General features: G+C 43.4%; 1 protein-coding gene and 1 pseudogene across 2 annotated transcripts in view; one reads left to right on the top strand and one right to left on the bottom strand.

The window, feature by feature from the left end:
• Positions 1 to 16,743, top strand: part of TTF2 (transcription termination factor 2) — a 41,101-nt gene that overhangs the window by 1,951 nt on the left and 22,407 nt on the right. The window contains exons 3-8 of one of the 2 annotated variants that reach the window (XM_060625574.2): positions 903 to 989; positions 11,522 to 11,588; positions 12,439 to 13,398; positions 13,963 to 14,077; positions 14,412 to 14,594; positions 16,106 to 16,233. In XM_060625574.2, coding sequence (XP_060481557.2) covers positions 903 to 989; positions 11,522 to 11,588; positions 12,439 to 13,398; positions 13,963 to 14,077; positions 14,412 to 14,594; positions 16,106 to 16,233 — 1,540 coding nt within the window. Of the gene's footprint in view, positions 1 to 902; positions 990 to 11,521; positions 11,589 to 12,438; positions 13,399 to 13,962; positions 14,078 to 14,411; positions 14,595 to 16,105; positions 16,234 to 16,743 lie in introns of those variants that run through there. The other variant, XM_060625575.2, reaches the window with a different exon arrangement.
• On the bottom strand, positions 6,529 to 6,878 carry LOC132673159 (large ribosomal subunit protein eL36 pseudogene; annotated as a pseudogene).

Here is a 16,743-nt window from a genome sequence, read left to right as displayed (position 1 = left end):
CTGCTATCAAAGCAGTACAATGTAATGACAGTTATTTGATAAACTTGATCTCTTTGGAGTATGTCTGGGGAACTAGAATATAAGCAAAACAAAGGAAGAAACAAGTGCCACAGGCCCTATGAGAGTATATTTTAGGTCTACACTCAAAATTGTTTATCCTCAAATGTTATATATACATTCTCTCATAAGAAGTTGTAAGAGAAGAGTTAAAAACTTATGCCAGGCATGAAGCAGGTTAGTGGAGCATGTTTCTAGAGCAGGCATGTGAACAACACTGAGGGACAGCAAAGAGGTTGTAACAGACAAAGGGATGATGGAAGAAGTTCACAGCTAGTCTTTGATATTCACTCGTTTCTGGGGCGGGGTGCGGGGGGTGGGGGGGGCTCTCACAATGTAGAGGTCGCACAACAGTATGGTTTTAAGCTTTTGAGTCATCAGGAAAAAGATGTATTTATTGTTGTCCTGTCTTTGGGGAAGTGGGGAAAGAAATGAAAGCTGCTGAGTGAGCCTTTCCCCAGAGGATGGCACATAGATGTAAAAATGTATGGCATCTACAAACCCTGTGGAGGTCATAGGTGCACTCCTACTTTAAAACCTGTAGTTAGGGGGCGCCTGGGTGGCTCAATCAGTTAAGCGTCTGACTGTGGCTCAGGTCGTGATCATGCAGTTTGTGAGTTCAAGCTCCATGTCAGGCTCTGTGCTGACAGCTCGGAGCCTGGAGCCTGCTTCAGATTCTGTGTCTCCCTCTCTCTCTGCCCCTTCTCCACTCACATGCTCTCTCTCTCTCAAAAATAAATAAACATTTAAAAAAAGTAATAATGAAATCCATAGTTAGGACAATTTTAGAATGTTAATTTCTGATGTCCCCTAAAACAAAATTTCCTTTTTTCCTCCCCCTCTAGCATTCCTGTTTCTCATTGTTTATTGCATGAGGACTGTGTGGTAGCACTTCAGGGTTTGCTGCTACCGCCGGGCAAGGAAGAATACAGGTAAGTGTCCAAAATGAACATCTAAGTTTTTGTTTCTTCGCCGGATTTACAGCCAGGTGTGTTTTCCTAGGATGGACTATTCTTTAGAAATCATTTTTAACAAACAGAATTTCTCTATGTATTGAATGCCTTCTGAGCTGTCACTGTCACTGCTGAGCACCTGGTCAGTCTGAGAATCTGGTTAGTTTCAGAATCAACTGCTCTGCCTTCCTCCCTCTCTAGCTGTTAAGTAGCTGGTAACATCAGCCTGCCAACAGTCACTAACTTGCGGTAACTTGTCAACTTTTCCGTCCTAGTAATAGAATGAAAGTAATGTTGCAAAATGTGTCAAGTGTGTTAAGCACTCAATAAATGTTAGTTTCCCTTCTTTTTTTTCTTTTTATGAAAACTCAGATGTAGAGCAGGGAAGTCTATATAGGTGGCAGGTGATATTGGTCATGAGTATTGAAAAAAAAGTAGAAATTCACTAGGGGCAGGAAAGGGGTCATATTTAACAGATCGATAACCCTGCATTAGCATACAGAGTTAGGAAGTAATCAGGAATTGCAAGCATTTGGTTTGGTAATAGTTTAGCATGTGTTCGAGTAGAGATTTCAGAAGGTAAGTCTGGCCAGGAAGGCAGGGGCCAGCTGTGATGGTCTTTATATGATATTCTGTGCAGTTCAGAATTTATGTATTCTAGATCGATCCCCCCCCCCCCCCACCACACCCAACATTGGCATTTAAGTTCCATCTTCACAATTTTTACATATCTGAATATTGCCTGTACTGCTGTTTTTCTTTTCTTTTTTTTTTTTTTTTTTTTTTTTTTTTAATGTTTATTTTTGAGAGAGAGACCATGCGAGGGCAGGGGAGGGGCAGAGAGAGGGAGGGACAGAGAGGGTTAGAACCAGGCTCTGTGCTGTCTGCAGAGCCCTCTGTGGGGCTTGAATTCATGAACCGCGAGACCATGACTTGAGCCACCCAGGCGCCTCTGTTTTTTTCTTAATTGAATTATGGGTACAGTATACAGTAGTCTGCATAGATTTTAAGTGTTCAGCAGTTCAGCTTGAGAGATTTATATAACCATCCTTATAACCAAGCCTCAGTCAAAACACAGAGTATTTCTGTCACCCCGTTAAGTGCCATTGGACCCCTTTCTGCCATATACCACCCTGGTTTGGTTCATTCTTCAGTGTCTGGCTTCTTTTATGTAACAGTATCTGAAACGGGGTCTGTACATCATTGCTGAGTTGAATTCCATTTTGTGAATATCACAGTTTCTTGGGTTTGTTTCTTATCCCTATATTTTTCTTTGGTGGCATGTCTGTTTAAATCTTTTGCTCACTTTTTTAATTGAAAATTTTATTGAGGTAGTTGTAGATTCTCATGCGCTTATAACAAATAGAACCTAAGGGATCTCTGTAGACCTTACCCAACGGCAACATTTTGCACAGTGTCTATAAACAGTATGTAATGTGACAACTAGGATATTGACTCAGTCCACTGTTCTTATTTGGAAAGATCGTTTCCCTTGTACTGACGTGTGTGTGTTTAGATTTCGTTCTATATAGTTTAGCACGAGTGGTTGTGAGTATGCACTACCACAGCCAGGATACGGAACAGCTCTATCACCACTCCATTCCTCCCACTCCCCTTTATACCCTCGCCCTGCTTCCCACTCCCTCCACCTCACCTCTGGCAACCAGGAATCTGATCTCCATTTCTAAAATCTGTCATTTCAGGAACGTTAACAGAAATGAAACAGTGAAGTGTAACTGTGGGGGATTTTTGCCTATTTTAAAAACTGTGCCCTTTGTCTTTTTATCACTGAATTGGAAGAGGTCTTTGTATATTCCCTATATAAGTTCTATGGTAAATACATATATAATGAGTATTTTCTCTGAGTCTCTGGTTTTCATTTTTCTAACTCTGCAAAAGTAGAAGTTTTAAATTTTTATAAACTCTGGTATTTATGTATGTATGTATTTATTTATTTTTAATGTTTATGTTTGAGAGAGAGAAAGAAAGAAACCAAGCATGAATGGGGGAGTAGCAGAGAGAGAGGGAGACACAGAATCCAAAGCAGGCTCCGGGCTCTGATCTGTCAGCAGAGAACCCGATGCAGGGCTCGAACTCACAAACCTTGGGATCATGACCTGAGCTGAAGTCGGATGCTCAACCGACTGAGCCACCCAGGCGCCCCATAAAAGGTCCAGTTTATCATATTTTTATCCTTTGTGCTTTTTGTTTCTCTTTTAGAAATCCTTGCACAAATTTCTCCAGTGGTTTCTTCTAGAGGTTTTATAGTTTTTGTTTTTGTTTTCATTTTTTTTTTTCTTAATGGCTTTTCTGTTTAGTCTGTGATCTACTTCAAATTAATTTTGGGTATCTTATGAGATAAGAGTATTTCATTTACTTTTCCTTATATTACTGAATGAGTATTATTTGGTTGGTTCAGCAACATTTGGAAGACTTTGCCTCCCCCGTGGAAATGCTTGGCACTTGTAAAAAAAAAAAAAATCAGTGACTACCATGTTCTGAGTCTATTTTTGAACTTGCCCGTCTGTTGGCCCTTTTCCCCACCCCCACACACTCAGATGAGATCATCTGAGTGTTCCAGCATTCATCTTTTTCAAGATTGGCTATTCTAGGTCCTTTGCATATAAAAAGTTGTATCAACTTCTAAATTTCCTTAGAAAACTTTGTTGGTATTACACTGAATCTGTATAGATCATTCTGGAGAGAACTGCATTAATATTGATCTTCTGATCTATGAGCATGGTGTATTTATGCCTTAAAATTTTTTTTTCAGCATTGTTGAATAGTTTTTATTACAGAGTACTATACCCTTTTTGTTAAATTTAGTCCTCAGAGAGTGTTATGTTTTTGATGCTATTATAAATGGAATTTAAAATTTTTCACTTTTGGACTGTTTTTTTTGGTAGTGCAGTGGGGCTGGTAAGCCTCTAGGGCGTGAAGTCAGGATGTCCTGACATCTAAAACCATTTACATACTGCTGAGGGCCCCCTACCTTATGGGAATACTGTTTAGGTTGTAGGAAGCCACTGAAGACTTTTGGGTCCAATTTGCATTAATTAAGGAGGAACTCCGAAGAGGGCTGGTTAAAAAGGAAAGTGGTGGAGGCCAGGGGACTGCTGAAATAGAACTGCTATTGAATGTCTACTAAATGGCATAGTCTTTATCTCTTCCTACCATAGAATCTTCTGTGGTAGGTGGATGAGACCACCAACATTTAGGGAGGTTAGAAAAGGAATCTGATGTCCCATGGTTGTGAAGTGGCATTGCTGGGATTCAGACCTAGGTCTGGCTGATTTCTAGCTGCATCGACTTTAGTCTCTAAGTGAAAGGTGTGCTTGGATTGAGGCATTGGCGGTGGAGTTAGGTGCGCCCAGACTGCAGAAAACTTGCCGAAAGGAAATCAGTAAGACAGTGTTTTGGTAGGCATTTAAGCATGTACTTTTCTTCCCCGTTTCCTCATCAGGAACAGTGATCATGGCAGTCCCGACTCCCCTGGTTTGTGAGGATTCAGTGAGGTCCTATGTGTGATGTACATAGTCTGGCATTTGGCTCACTGTCAGTGCTCAGTAAATGGTTGTTAGGTTGGGATGTGTGGCTAACCCAGACAGCTTTGGACTAATTGTGTCTTACGTATACGTGAGACCAGCTAGCTGCAAAGAAAGGTCTAGACCAAAGATGGAGTTTTGAGAGCTTACCATTCACATTCTTCATACTAGGTGGATGAGGCTGAGAGTTGATCATTACTTTAAAATAGAAAAGTAAGGTATGCTAATGTTTTTCTTTTAGGCCAAGTCTAGAACACTATTACTGAGTTACTCACTGGAGGTTTTATAAGATTGTTTTAGGACAATAAAATACAGTTATACAGCACACAGTAAATTAAAAAACAAAAAACAAGCAGGGGCGCCTGGTTGTCTCAGTCAGCTGAGCATCCGACTCTTGTTTTTGCTCAGGTCATGGTCTTGCAGTTTGTGGGTTCGAGCCCTGTGTTGGGCTCCATGCTGATGGTGTGGGACTTGCTTGGGATTCTCTCTCTGTCTCTCTCTTTCTCTCTCTGCCCCTCCCACACATTCTCTCTCAAAATAAATAAATAGACTTAAAAAACAAAAACCAAGCACCCCTGTAGGTAGTACAGGCTGGAAATTTTAAAAGAAGTACGTAAGCCGGTGGCTGATGACTTCCTTAGCAGACAGTAAGGGCAATTAGCCAGAACTCCTGTACTCTGAAAAATGACCTCAGGGAATGTAACCTTTTCTTCTGAAACCCGGTTTTCAAAAGAAAAGTTTCTTTTCCAGAACTTAAAGTACTTTACATTTTGACTTAATGGCGGTATGTTTAAAGCTTAACCCAGCTAGGAGACAGGAGCAGCAGAGTAATGGCGCCGGGGGGGGGGGGGGGGGGGGGGGGGGGGTAAGCCCAGGTGAGGGTAAGATCTTAGCCCATTTTTGATACCTTGGCCGGTAGGTGCATTTATGTGCAGTTCTCCTACTTAAACACCAGATGGTGCCACTCAACCGGCATTTGACTGGCCCTTCAGCCTTGGCCCTCTGTTTATGGGCAATAAACAGTCACTCAGTAGAACCTGAAGGAAGAACTCTTGCCTTGCCTTCAATGACGTGGCATACCTTGATTTACAAATGTTGGACAACATCATTGAGCTTCCTGAGTTCTTGTTTCCTCCCCTCCTTCCCCTGCCGCCCACCTCTGCCCCCACCAACCTCTCTTCTAGCTTCTCAAGGATATAGGATCAAAATAGCTAGAAGTATTCTTTTATCTCCATCTAGGTAAAACAAATTTTAGTTCTTTAAATAACTAGTTGTTGCGGGATGTTCAGAAAATTTTATTTTTTAATAACAATTGAATCTTTGAGTGTCTAGAAAATTCTTTGTGTAGGGGCGCCTGGGTGGCTCCGTCAGTTGAGCGTCCGACTCCGGCTCGGGTCGTGATCTCACGGTTTGTGAGTTCGAGCCCCGCGTCGGGCTCTGTGCTGACAGCTTGGGGCCTGGAGCCTGCTTCTGATCCTGTGTCTCCCTCTCTCTCCACTCCTCCCCCGCTCACGCTCTGTCTGTCTCTCTCTCTCTCAAAAATAAATAAAAATTAAAAATAAAATTTTTTTTACTTAAAAAAAAAAAAAAATTCTTTGTGTCGCCGGTTATTGGGTAAAATGGGCAAACAGCTGGTATGGCCCAGTGATGATTATCTGGGTGGGTGATAGGGAGGAATTTGAATGTGAGCCGGGCCCGTGAAGAAGGACCTCTGGTCCCACCACCCCGTGAGCAGTCCCACTCAGTGAAGCTAGTACGGCTTGTGCGTTGCATCCATTGTACAGTGTCAGGCCCTGTGCTGTGCACTTGAAGGAACCCTCGCGTGTGAAGAATATTAGTCTTTGTGATATGTGTCACAATCACTTTTTTCCATTTTGCCTTTGTCTTATAATTTCGCTAATGGTATTTTTACCATATGGAAGTTTAAAATTCCCCCCCCCCCGGCTCTGCCCCAAAAGGCCTTATTACATACACAGGGGAGAGGTTCACTCCTTCTTGGCTGCCGCTCTCCTCCTGGCTGCCAGGACGTTGCTCACCTCCTCTCTCTTCCTCTTGGCATGGATGTGTGTCTCCACTGTTTTCTGGAAGAACTTGAGGGCAGTCTTGTCCTTGGGAGACCTTGAGTGGCTCTGTGACATGCCCTTGTGTGGGGTGAAGCCCACACCTCTCGGATCATGTCCCATAGGGACATGTGCTCTCAGGGAGGCGCCCTTATGTTCCATATGAGCATGTGCTCGGGGAGGCGCCCGCGGCGGTGGCTGTGCCTCAGCTTGCTTAGTTCTCAGTCAAGTCGCCTGTGGCCCTTGTCAAGGCCCACGGCCATGGGGCGGCACAGAGCCCTGCTGCTGCTCCTCACTGGCTCCCGCAGCCGGAGGTTTAAAACTTTCTTCTGGCCAGGTCTGTGGATGGGACACCTAGCTGGCTCAGTCGGTAGAGTGTGCGACTCTTAGTTTCAGGGTGGTGAGTTCGAGCCCCATGTTGGGTGTAGAGATTACTTAGGAAACTAAAATCTTAAAAAAAACAAAGCAGAAACCTTTTATGTGGTCAGAATTACCAAATCCAGGATTTTAGGTCACACTGAGAAAAGCCTTCTTCGCTTGAGGATTAAAAAAAAAAAATTCCTCTCTCTTTTTTCCCCAGAACCTTTCCAGTTTCATTTTTTTACACTTATGTTTTTGTTCCATCTTGAATTTTCATGTAAAGGAATGAGGTAGAAATCCAGCTTCGTGTTTCTCCAGTGCTGGAGCATACAAAAAAGTGAACCTGTCTTCCTAATGGCCTCTGACACCATTGGGGTAAGAGTCAGACGCACGAAGGTTGGCGCCCAGCACGATCTGTGTGTGTTAGCACGAAATTGGATGTGTTCAGGTGCAGGTGCTTCTGTGACAGTATGATCTACAGCAGGGGCTCAAGGCTGGTGCAAGTTACTGAGGAAGTGTGGGAACTGAGACATGAGCTTGGCCTTGAATGACCTTTAAAATTTGGATAGAGTAAAAGACAGTGTTTGGGGCTAGAAACAGAAGTGTGGATACAGCAAGATGGTCAGCGAGAGTGAACTAATGACTGCTACTGCTTAACAAGTCCTTAATACGGGTCAGGCTTTGATCTGAACCTTATCTTTACGTGCATTAATGCGCGTGGTTTTCACAGTGATCATATGAGGTAGGTACTGTTTTGGTTTTGGCCATTTTACAGAAAAGGAAACTGGCAGAACGGCCAAATGAAGTATCTGAGGTTTCAGAGTTAATTATGTAGTAGGGCTGGGGTTTGAACCAAGGGAGGATGACTCTGGAGACTTGAGAGAATCCCAGCCTAGCTGAAGTGAACGTGCCTGACAGTGCAAGCCAGGGTTGGACGATCACCCAGGGGGGATTTGCCTTCTGGTGAAGAAGACGGCATTGAAGAGGTCTGGCCTCCTCTGGCTGTGTTCATCAGTATCGCTTATTACTTATGTCTCGGAAAATGACATACTGCAGAAATTACACTCTTCATAGTGGAGTCGATATTTGCTTTCTCGGGGCACCTGGGTGGCCCGGTCGGTTGAGCATCCGACTTCGGCTCGGGTCGTGATCTCGGGGTTTGTGGGTTCAAGCCCCACGTCAGGCTCTCTGCTCTCAGTACAGAACCCGCTTCGGATCCTCTGTCCTCCTCTCTCTTCTGCCCCTCCCCTGCTTACGCGCATGCGCGCTCTCTCGCATGCTCTCTCTCTCTCTCTCTCTCTCAAAAATAAACGTTTATAAAAAAAATTTTGCTTTCTCTGTGAGAATGTATTTCCATTGCTTTCCTTGTTGATTTGCAATTTAATAAACATAACAAAATTTTTATCCTAAAAACAGAGAAACCCATTCAGATAGGTTTTAATAAAAATGCAAGGAAAAACATTTTTTTTAGCACCATGCCTAGAACTAAGTAAATGCTTAGTAGATGCATGGTAAGTGTGTTGTTTTTTTTCCCCTTTTTGGACTCCCAAGTCCTACCCTTCTGAAAGTCTGCAGTGGCTTGGGCTTTAAAATAGATATGATTTATGAAATGTTCTTGTCAGTAAAGATTTCAAGTACTTGATGCACTTGAAACCACAGCAGCAATTTATTCTTGATTCACGTTGATAAGTAATGGTCCTGCCTAATAGTAGCCAACACTTTGAATTTTTGTGCATTCAGAACATTTCATAAATTTTATTACATAGTTCAATTATGTATTTTTACATAGTTGTATTTTACAGTTTTTTTTTTACATAGTTGTGTTTTACATAGTATTTTACATGTAAAATACATGTATTTTACATAGTTCAATTATGTAATTATCCTGTTTCAGTGAGAAAAACTAAAAAGACCAGTATGGGTTTTTTGTTATTTTTTTTTCATTGTGAGCTTGAATAGGAAAATTGTGAGTTTTTATGGGAGGGGCTGACCTATTTTCTTTAAAAAAATTATTTTTAATGTTTATTTATTTTTGAGAGAGAGAGAGCACAAGCGGGGGATGGACAGAGAAAGAGGGAGACACAGAATCCGAAGCAGGCTCCAGGCTCTGAGCTGTCAGCACAAAGCCCAATGCGGGGCTCGAACTCACGAACTGCGAGATCTGAGCTGAAGTCAGACGCTTAACTGACTGAGCCACCCAGGCACCTCTGGACCTGTTTTCTTTCTAGCTTGACTTTTATGTAATATCTGTCCATTTGGGGCCTATCTTTGCTTATACGTCCAGGTGAGGTATTGACGTCAGGGGATTGAGACCCGCTCAGGATTCATCTTGAATTAGGACTCAAACTGTCATGATTCCTGTTGTATGTCACAAGACTATTTTAAGAAGTTAGAAGAAGAGCAAGAAATTAGACCGAAAGAAAGGAGAAAAAAAGGGATTAATGTAGGTAAAAATTGTATTTAATGAGTTAGAAAACAGCAAAAAGAGCTAATAAATAAAATCTATAAGCCAATTGATAAAGAAAAACGGAGAAGGCCCTAATACACAATGTGAGAAATAGTTACCCTACAGATATATTAAGACGCATGTGAAATGACACATATAAAAAGTTATTTGTTGTGATACTGTTTTTAGTAGGAAAGAATTGGAAACAACCAAACTATCAAGAGGGTTCTAGTTAAATGAATAATGGAACTCTAAATTGTGGGAGATTGTGCAGCTGTGTAAAAACTGTGCAGTTGTAAAAAAGAAAAATTATGTGTAAAAATTGTATATTGCTTACATATATTATATAATATATATTATACATGTATTACATAATAGGAACACCTTATGTATATATTCTGGAGAATCTTGACGATATTGTTAAAAACAAGGTATTTAGTAGTATGTATACTAGGCTATCCATTTGTGTGGAAAAGGAAATTAAGATTTATATATTTATGTTGATCTGAATATACATTTACAAATCTCTGGAGAGGCAAACAGGAAACTAATAGGAACAGATGCTTGGGAGGAACGTGAACTGGGCAGATGGGGTACCATGAGAGGCTCCTTTCCATGGCCATTTTATTGAGTGAGTTTATTACCTAGTTGAACAATTAGGTAAAATTCTATTTGAAAGAGCTTATTTAACAGATTAAATGTTTTTGAGGAATCATTTTGGGGAAGGAGAAAATGAGTTGGTTCTATTTAATTCAGCAATACTTAACAATTCTGTACAAAAGGCAAGGCATAGTTGGGAATAAAGAGATCATATAGGATTATAGCCTTCCAGTCACTGAAGGTACAGTCATGCAGGCAGGCAGACACAAGTGTAATACAACTAAATACAGCAGAAATCCAGAAGCAGCCCAGTGGATGAGCAGGGAAGGGAATGTGGGAAGACCCTGTGAAGGAGGCATGGCTTGAAGCCAACATGGAGGGACATACAGGACTTTGACAGCTGGTGATGGGGGAAGCAGTGGGCAAATAGGGATAAAGAGGACATCTTTTGGATGGAGGGAGATATGCATGGAAAATCTGGGGGCTGGAGAGCGTATGCGTGGTTTGCTTGCTAACGGAGTCACGTGGCCATTTCTGTGCAGTGGGTGTGAAGGCTGGGTTTACTTGTGCAGGAACGGTCTTGTATTTGGATGTATGTCTGAATATGATCTTTTTTTTTTCATGGGTGATTGCAAACATACACAAAAGTAGGCAAGATAGAATAATGCAGCATGTGAACTTCAGCAGTTACCAACTCTACCCACTCTACCCTCCAGCTCTCGCCATATTTTGGAACAGATCCCAGATAACATTTCTTCTGCAAGTGTTTTAGTATCTAGCTCTAAAAGATAGGGACTTTCTCTCTTTCTTTTTAACCAGTTGGAGTGCAGATTTCCTGTCGCTTCATAGATGACAAGTAGTTAATTTTAATAGTTTTTGTTTGTTTAAATCAATGAATAAGGTTCACAGGTTGCAATTGATTGATATGTCTTTTAAGTCTCTTAAGTTTTCTCTCCGTTTTGTCCCTCCCTTGTCATTTATTTGTTGAAAGAATACAATTGTTTGTCACAGAGCATTTCCTCCTGTCAAGGTTTTACAGATCACATCCCTGTGGCCTCGATCCGTGCATTCGTCTGTTGTCTGTGTTTCCAGTAAATTGATAATTGACTCTAGGGGCTTGGCCAGATCCAGGGTAGTTCGTGTTTGTTTTGGTTGGCTAGATTTTGTTTTACTTTATAGGCGGTATTATCGTTTCCTGTCAGGGATTTGATTGTCTCTCTTTTTCTGATTTTAACAGCCACCACTGATCATGTTTCCATTTTAGTCATCCTTTACAGAGTAAAAAGAACAAACCAGTACATGTCTTGGTTTCCATGACATCTCTAGTCTTTCACTTCGTATCCCTTATGAAGATCCTGTGCAGTAGAGAATTTTTAAATATAAACATATTTCAAAACTGGTGTCAAGAAGTTGCAAGATGTTTTCTTGGATGAAAACTAAATGTATCTCGTTTTAATGGATTTTCACAGCCTTGATTATTTGTGTTTTGTACTTCACTAGGTTGTTCTTCCAGTGCGTTAGAAGTAAGGCAGCAGGGAAGCAGTGGTGCGGAAGTATCCCATGGCAGGTAGGAATTATTCCTGTCTTCAGACCTGCTTCGTTAAGACTGTTTAATCTGCAGTGTTGCCTGAAAAGACTTTGAAGTCCGGTATAAACTGGTTTGTCTTCATCATACTGTCCCTGAAAGATCTTTTCTTTAAGCAGCGTGGGCCATGTCGGGTCTTTTAATTCAAAGGACTATTTGGTTATAGTGAAGATTTAATGATTTGCCTCCTATTTCACTTAAATATTTTCCGAGGTTTTAATTGTAGTCACTGTTTTCTCTAGGGAAAATTTTGGATTCACCTAACTTCAGCATCTTTTTATGGACTGCTGACTCCTTGATGTTGGTATAAATGGGGTGTAATTCATAAGCTCCTGGCACATGAGAGACTCACAGATGCCTGGTGCCTGAGGGGCTAGGCCAGGGAGGCAGCCACACTTTCATTGGTGGAGGTGTAGCTTGAACTTGTAACCCTAGATTCGCACAATGAAACCTTCCTAAAGCCAGACTCGAAGCAAGCTGAGGGTATTGTGTAAGTTTGGGGATAGGTTCATCCAAGAGAATAGTTTTTCATGAGAGGTATACAATGTGGCTATTACAATTGCAGAAGCACTTGATTTGGTCACTGCTTGTCCTTGAAGCCTGGGAAAGCAGTGGTCATGATCAGAGAAGGAACCGAGTGTTGGAAGTTCTGTTCAGAAACTAATACTCTCTGAGTTAGGCACATGGTCTTTCCTAGAGGCAGAAATGGTCCCAGGAATGTTCAGAAATACTGGACTACTGTTTCCATTTCCTCTGGGGGTGGGGGGGGGGAAGGCATTCTAGATAGAAAGCTTGCATTGGTGTTTTATATGAAGATTATTTTGTCTTTTAGGAGCCCGGTTCCAAAGAACATCCTGTAACCCACAAGTGTGAGAGCGCCTCTGAGCCACTTCATTATCCTTCCAACCAGCAGAGAAACCCGTTCAAGGTACTTGACAAGAATCAAGAACCGTCTCTCTGGAAACAGTTCACCAAAGGCGAAGGTGAGAAAAAGATGGCTGACAAGAATCAAAAGGAAAAAGGAGATGTGTTCTTGGATCAAAAGAAGGAATGGAAGGCTGAATCCAACTGCTGGATGAAGAAAGATCTCTCCTCTGGCCTGGAGATAAAGAAAAAACAAGCTGCAGGTCAAGAGAAGCATGGAGTGGAGAAAGAGTTTCAGTGTGAAGCAAAGGAGAGCAAAGGGACGCACAGAAGAGACCTTTCTGGGGTTGAATCCAAACAGGGCCACGGCGATGAGCTGAGAAAACCATCCGGATCTCTTCAGGAGAAATCAAATGTTGAGAGTCATCATGTCCAAAAAACATCAGAGCCTCTGAGGGAAAAGGAACCCAAGCCTTTGCCTGGAATTACTCATGGTCAGAACCCAACAATCAAGCCCCAGACAGGGGGCCACCTCAACAAAGAGCACTCCAAGAGCCGGGAGCCTAGAGAAGCAAAGGCAGGGGGTGACCCAAGCACGCAGTCCAATCAGCACTCGGAGCCTCGGGATGTGCCTGCCCCACAAGGACCGTCTGCACAGTGTGCACCAGCCGCTGTGGCGCGCCCCCTGGGAGAGGGCCCAGAAGCGGGCTCCAGCCATGGTGACCGTGGGCAAGGTACTGCTGTTTCCCCGAAGTCTCCCTTGCTCTTTGACTTGACTCTGGACTCACAGAATGAGAACCGCCTTTCATTCCCTGGTCAGAGCATGCAAAGAAACACATCTGTCGCCTCAGGAGTTTCCAAGAAGGTAGAACCTTCAGACCCGGCAGCCCAACGTGTGTACCTCACGACACAACTGAAACAAAAGAAGGTAACTGCTGACCTGCCGTGTGCTTTATTTTTGTTTTTGTCTAAAAAAATTTTTTTTAAGTTTATTATTTTGAGAGAGAGAGAGAGAGCGCGTGCGCACCTGCTTAGCGGTGGAGGGGCAGAGAGAAGGAGAGACAGACTCCCAAGCAGGCTCCATGCCATCAGCACAGAACTTGATGTGGGGCTCAAACTCATAAACTGAGATCATGACCTTAGCTGAGATTTAGGAGATGCTTAACTGACTGCACCACCCAGATGCCACCCATGTGCTTTGTTTCTAAGGTCAGAGCATTGCTTTCTGTGGGCCGCAAACCAGTCGGATAAGTTAATATGACAAAGGTTTTGCAGGTGGTTAGTTTGTCTTTGGCTAGGCTTGTATTTTCAGGGTCAGTAGATCAGCTGGGTTTAAAAAAAACAAAAGCCCCCAAAAAACAAAAAAAACCATGGTTTTCACACATACACTTAATGGACCATAATTTCAGTTTTCACATTTTAGGCTACTTTAATTTGAAACTGTTTTTCTAACAACTGGAGAAGAGAGGATCTTACAGGAGGTGTTTTTCAGAGCACACTGAAATCCGTGAACCTCCAGGCTCTTCCAGACAAGGGTCAGAAGTTGCTTAAGCAGATCCGGGAGTTGGAGGAAGCCCTGGGAGCTCTTGCCCTCTCCCCAGAGCCAGGTGAGATGGGCTGCACCCCAGAACTCAGGGTTTGCGTGAACTTTACAAGAGACATTCGAGAAGCCCTTTTGATAAAGAAGACACTGATTGATTCACCGCTCCTTTTGATGATCTACTTCTGAGCTTTTCAGAATTACACTTGTGATTTAGAAAAACTTCCTGCATTGCCTGTGGACTCTGCTCGTTCCCATCGGTTAAGAGACTTTCAATGCTGTGCCCTTGAGGTCTTCCCGGCTCATGGGAATAGAAGTGGTCCCACCCTTCCTCCCACACAGATAATTCCTTTGCTTTCCTCAACTGTAGCCTGTTCTTTCCTTGTTTTGTTTTTGAACAGACGCTAATGAGAAGAGTGACACTCAAGTACCACAGCAGAGAAACCTCACCAAAACTGCCGCTGACCTCCCTCGCTTGGTACCTCCCCCACCCCTGCAGGATCAGGGACTGCAGCCTCTGGGTTCTCAAGGACTGAAGGCCGTCTGCCCACTAGCTGCTGGGGGATCCAGCTGGTGCTATGGAGGTAAGATCCAAGGGCCTGGCCCTGCTGTGAATTGCTACACCTCCAAGTTCAATGCTGCCTAGCAGGTGTCTCTGTGACCACGTGAAGAGAGAAGCCATTCTGGAATTGTGAATTGCCCCTATAATAAAGACTGTGGTGCTCGCCGGGTTTCCACAATGTTTAGATTTCTGGGCCTGCCTTGTTCACGGGCCTTGATCGGTCAACGCAGTGGCCGGCACATGGGAATCATCTGGTAAATGTAAGTGAAAACTCAAACCCACGCCACCATGAGGTAGGCAGACCAGCGGGTACATTTGCACTCCTGTGTGCGTGTTAAGGCAGGGGAGAGGAGCGACGTGAGTCAAGCTGATGACCAAAGAGCCACCGAGAGCAGTGCCACCCTATTTAAATTAGTGCTTCTGTCCTAAACTTTCCAGAAAACAGTGATTCAGAAGTAACCGCAAATAACGATGCCAGTAGAGCCTCAGATATGTCCTAAGATGGGTTGGTTTGTGGATCAGGAGTTGGGACCTGATGAGCTCACTGGTTAGGTGGGCTGGCAGCGACTGGAAAAGCCAAGGCCAGTTTTCTCCCAGCTGAGGACCTCTAGAGGGACAGAAAGAGAAAAGGAGAGAAGCAAGGAAGCAGAAAGAGGAAGGAAGGGGAGAAAGTCGAGGAGCAGTAGTTAACAGAGGGTAAGAAATAGGCTTGGTGCCAGACGAGCTGAGGCTTTTCTAAGAGGGAATGGAAAATGCGTGTGTTTGAGTAGCAGGACAGTCCTGGCTGAGAGCACTGCTGTGAGAGCATCATTCAGTGAGCATGATGGTGACTGAGTCACCTGGACAAAAACGAAATTATGTTAGAGTCTTAAGGTGAGAAAGTATATAATACGTTTTGAAAAGCACTCCATTAAAATGGTTTATCGTTTAAAAATATTGTAATGTTTAAAAATATTGTAAACATTAAAAATATTGTAACGTTTAGATGGTTAATTGCTTGCTGTTTATCTAGAAACCATATTTGGGACACCTCATCCCTGACACTGCAAACAGCTGAGGTGCGTGTCTAGCTGTTCCCTGTGGGACGAGGGAGCTAATACCGCCTGGCTCAGGGCGGTCAGCGAGTGACACGCATGTCGGGCTGTCTCCCCCTCTGCCCGAATTAATATCCACAGACTTCCACTAGCTCGGCCTTCCCTGTTGCTGACTTCCCTTCTTTGTCCAGCACCGAGGATCTTTTCTTCCTGAAATAACAATGGCACTATTTTTTCCTCTGCCACCTCTCCGAAGCTGGGGGGAAAAAGAAACACATCCAAAACATTACAAGTTACCTCTTTATTATCCTTTCTGTTATTTTGCCCTTTATTAGAATGTGTAATTAAACAGACAGAAAATGGGGATCGAGGGGCCTGGGAGGCCAGGAAAATCGAGAGGCAAGAATCTGTAGTCCATGCAGATTGATTATCTGGCGAACCACGAATTGCCAGGGTGAAATACTTGTGACACCTTGAGTGAACGCCTGTTTGTCCCCAGGCCCTCCCAAACCAGATGGCCCTCACGCAGTGTGGAAAATCATAAGTAAAGCCATTGACGAGCTACATCAGTCACTGGAGTCGCGGCCTGCCGAGACAGCTTTGGCAGAGGATCCCCCCGGGCTGAAGGTGAGCTGGGGAAGATTCCTGGCGCGGAGTGTCCCTGCACCCACAGACCCTGGGTCTCTGCCCGGCAGAGTGCTGTCCTGGTGGATCTTTCCTACGGATAATACTTCCGCGGCTTCTCTTGTATTTTCTCCTCCTGCTAAGCAGTGAGGGAAAAAAAAAATAGTTTTTTTTCCCTAAAGCCATAAAATTATAGAAGTCTATAGCAGTAAAAGATCCGTTTACGGAGCTTCACTGGGTGCCACGAAGGAATTGCGAAGGAAGGATGCGAAGGAATTGCGCTCTTAGGGAACTAGCTGGGGGGAGTGCATATGCAACAGATATAAGCCAGCCAGAAAATGATGCAAGAACAGAGGTACCGTGTGCATTGTAAGGGACCGCAGACAGTATGCAGCATACAGAGGAATCAAAATAAGGGAGAAGTCACTCTAGGTAAAGAACTCTTCGTTGCCTGCCTATTCCGTGCCTTAAAGAAGTTGCAGGCTAAAGATTACAGAGAGGGTAGAAGCCGAA

Source organism: Panthera onca, chromosome C1 (assembly GCF_046562875.1).
Source record: "Panthera onca isolate mPanOnc1 chromosome C1, mPanOnc1 haplotype 2, whole genome shotgun sequence".
NCBI lineage: Eukaryota > Metazoa > Chordata > Mammalia > Carnivora > Felidae > Panthera > Panthera onca.
This window is presented reverse-complemented; position numbering and strand designations above follow the sequence as displayed.